At 52.2% G+C, this 1,425-nt stretch overlaps 1 protein-coding gene across 1 annotated transcript in view; it reads left to right on the forward strand.

Annotated features, from left to right (window-relative positions):
• Positions 1 to 267, forward strand: part of LOC130587786 (protocadherin gamma-A12-like) — a gene marked incomplete at its 3' end in the record, with an annotated part of 2,639 nt that extends 2,372 nt beyond the window's left edge. The window contains exon 2 of the mRNA XM_057388754.1: positions 10 to 267. Coding sequence (XP_057244737.1) covers positions 10 to 267 — 258 coding nt within the window. The remainder of the gene's footprint in view (positions 1 to 9) is intronic.
• Positions 268 to 1,425: the final 1,158 nt, after the last annotated feature.

A 1,425-nucleotide genomic window follows, 5' to 3' on the forward strand; every position in this document is an offset into this window, starting at 1 on the left:
CGCGAGCAGCTGCTGGCGGCGAGCAGCGGCGCCTTGCGCGGCGTGCCGGTCTCGCACTTCGTGGGCATCGACGGCGTGCGCGCCTTCCTGCAGTCCTACTCGCACGAGGTGTCTCTCACGGCCGACTCTCGCAAGAGCCAGCTGCGCTTCTCGGGCGCCAGCTGCTGCGACACGCTCCCGGCCCGGCCGCTTCCCGACGAGCCCGCGCCGCTGCTCGGGGACGAGAATTCTGCCGGCGCTCCACCCGCGGACTCCGCCTCTGTCCCGGTGAGTTCGTCTGGCATGACAGCCTGCGCGGTGCTTTCTCTTCTGCTCTCCTGCTCTTTCTCCCGGTGTTCTGTGTTCTGTGTGCGGAGGTTTGCTGACAAGGAGAGCAGTGCTTCGTTCATTGACTCGCTGTGTTCTGATACCTCTTGCTGCCGGGAGGTGGAGGAGGGGTCTATGCTCAACCTTCAAGGTTTTTGGGGAGGCAGGTGTAATGAGGTTGATAGTGGCTGGCAGTTTGCGTGAGGCTTTGTGGTTTCATCAAGTACCGAGTTGTTTCTAGCCCTAACATTTGCGATACCCTCGTTCCTTTCCCTATTAGCTTTTCTGGACAGATACGTTGCATTATCAGTAAGACACAGTTTTTGTTCTTGGCTGGTTCAGGTGCTTAACTGGTGTGCAATTCTCTAGATTGTCATGTCAACAGCTCTGTGTGTAACTTTGTAATCTTCTCCGCCTTTGTGTGTGAGTAGGAGGTGTCTTTGCGTTCGTGTAACCGTGCAGGGGAATGGGCCGAGCCACAGTAGCTCCCTTGATAAAGTCTGTCTGCCAGTTATGAAAATGAAGGATCCTCTTGAAAGCCACCCACCAATGTGTGGCTGCATGTGGAGGAGGAAATACAGGAAGAAGAAATGACAGAGGTGTTTTGTTGATTTTTTTTGTCTTTTAAAGCTGAGCTATGTCAAGCTGAACTGGATGCACCTTGACTGCAAAAGAGATGCCATGGCAAGAGCCTTGGCGTGGGTACGAGGGCGAACATTCCAGATGCAGAGGGAGTCATAAGGCAAGGTTGATTGCCCCTGTGCAGACATTCAGTGACCCAGTCTCTCCTGGAGAACTGTGCCTCTTTTCATTTTCGAAGTCTGAGGTTTCTTCAGAGAAGGGCAGTGAGCAAAGAAATGCAACTCCCTTTCTTCACAGATGTGAAGGTATCTGTGTGAAGTTGGTTGTGTAAAGAGAAATGGTCTGAGAAACTGAGCGTTTTATGTCATGTGTATGTAAATTAGACGGGTCACAGACCACCCTGAACATCGCGAAAGATTGGAGATTTGATTGCAGGAGTTCTACATGACGATCTGTTGAGGGACAGCAGGGAATGCTTTTCTCCTTTATCTTTTCATTACCCACCTGTGGTATCATTTAATGCGATGTCCTCCTGCC

This window comes from Malurus melanocephalus, unplaced genomic scaffold (genome assembly GCF_030028575.1).
Source record: "Malurus melanocephalus ecotype Western Australia unplaced genomic scaffold, MMel_1.1 scaffold_2446, whole genome shotgun sequence".
NCBI classification, from domain to species: Eukaryota; Metazoa; Chordata; class Aves; order Passeriformes; family Maluridae; genus Malurus; species Malurus melanocephalus.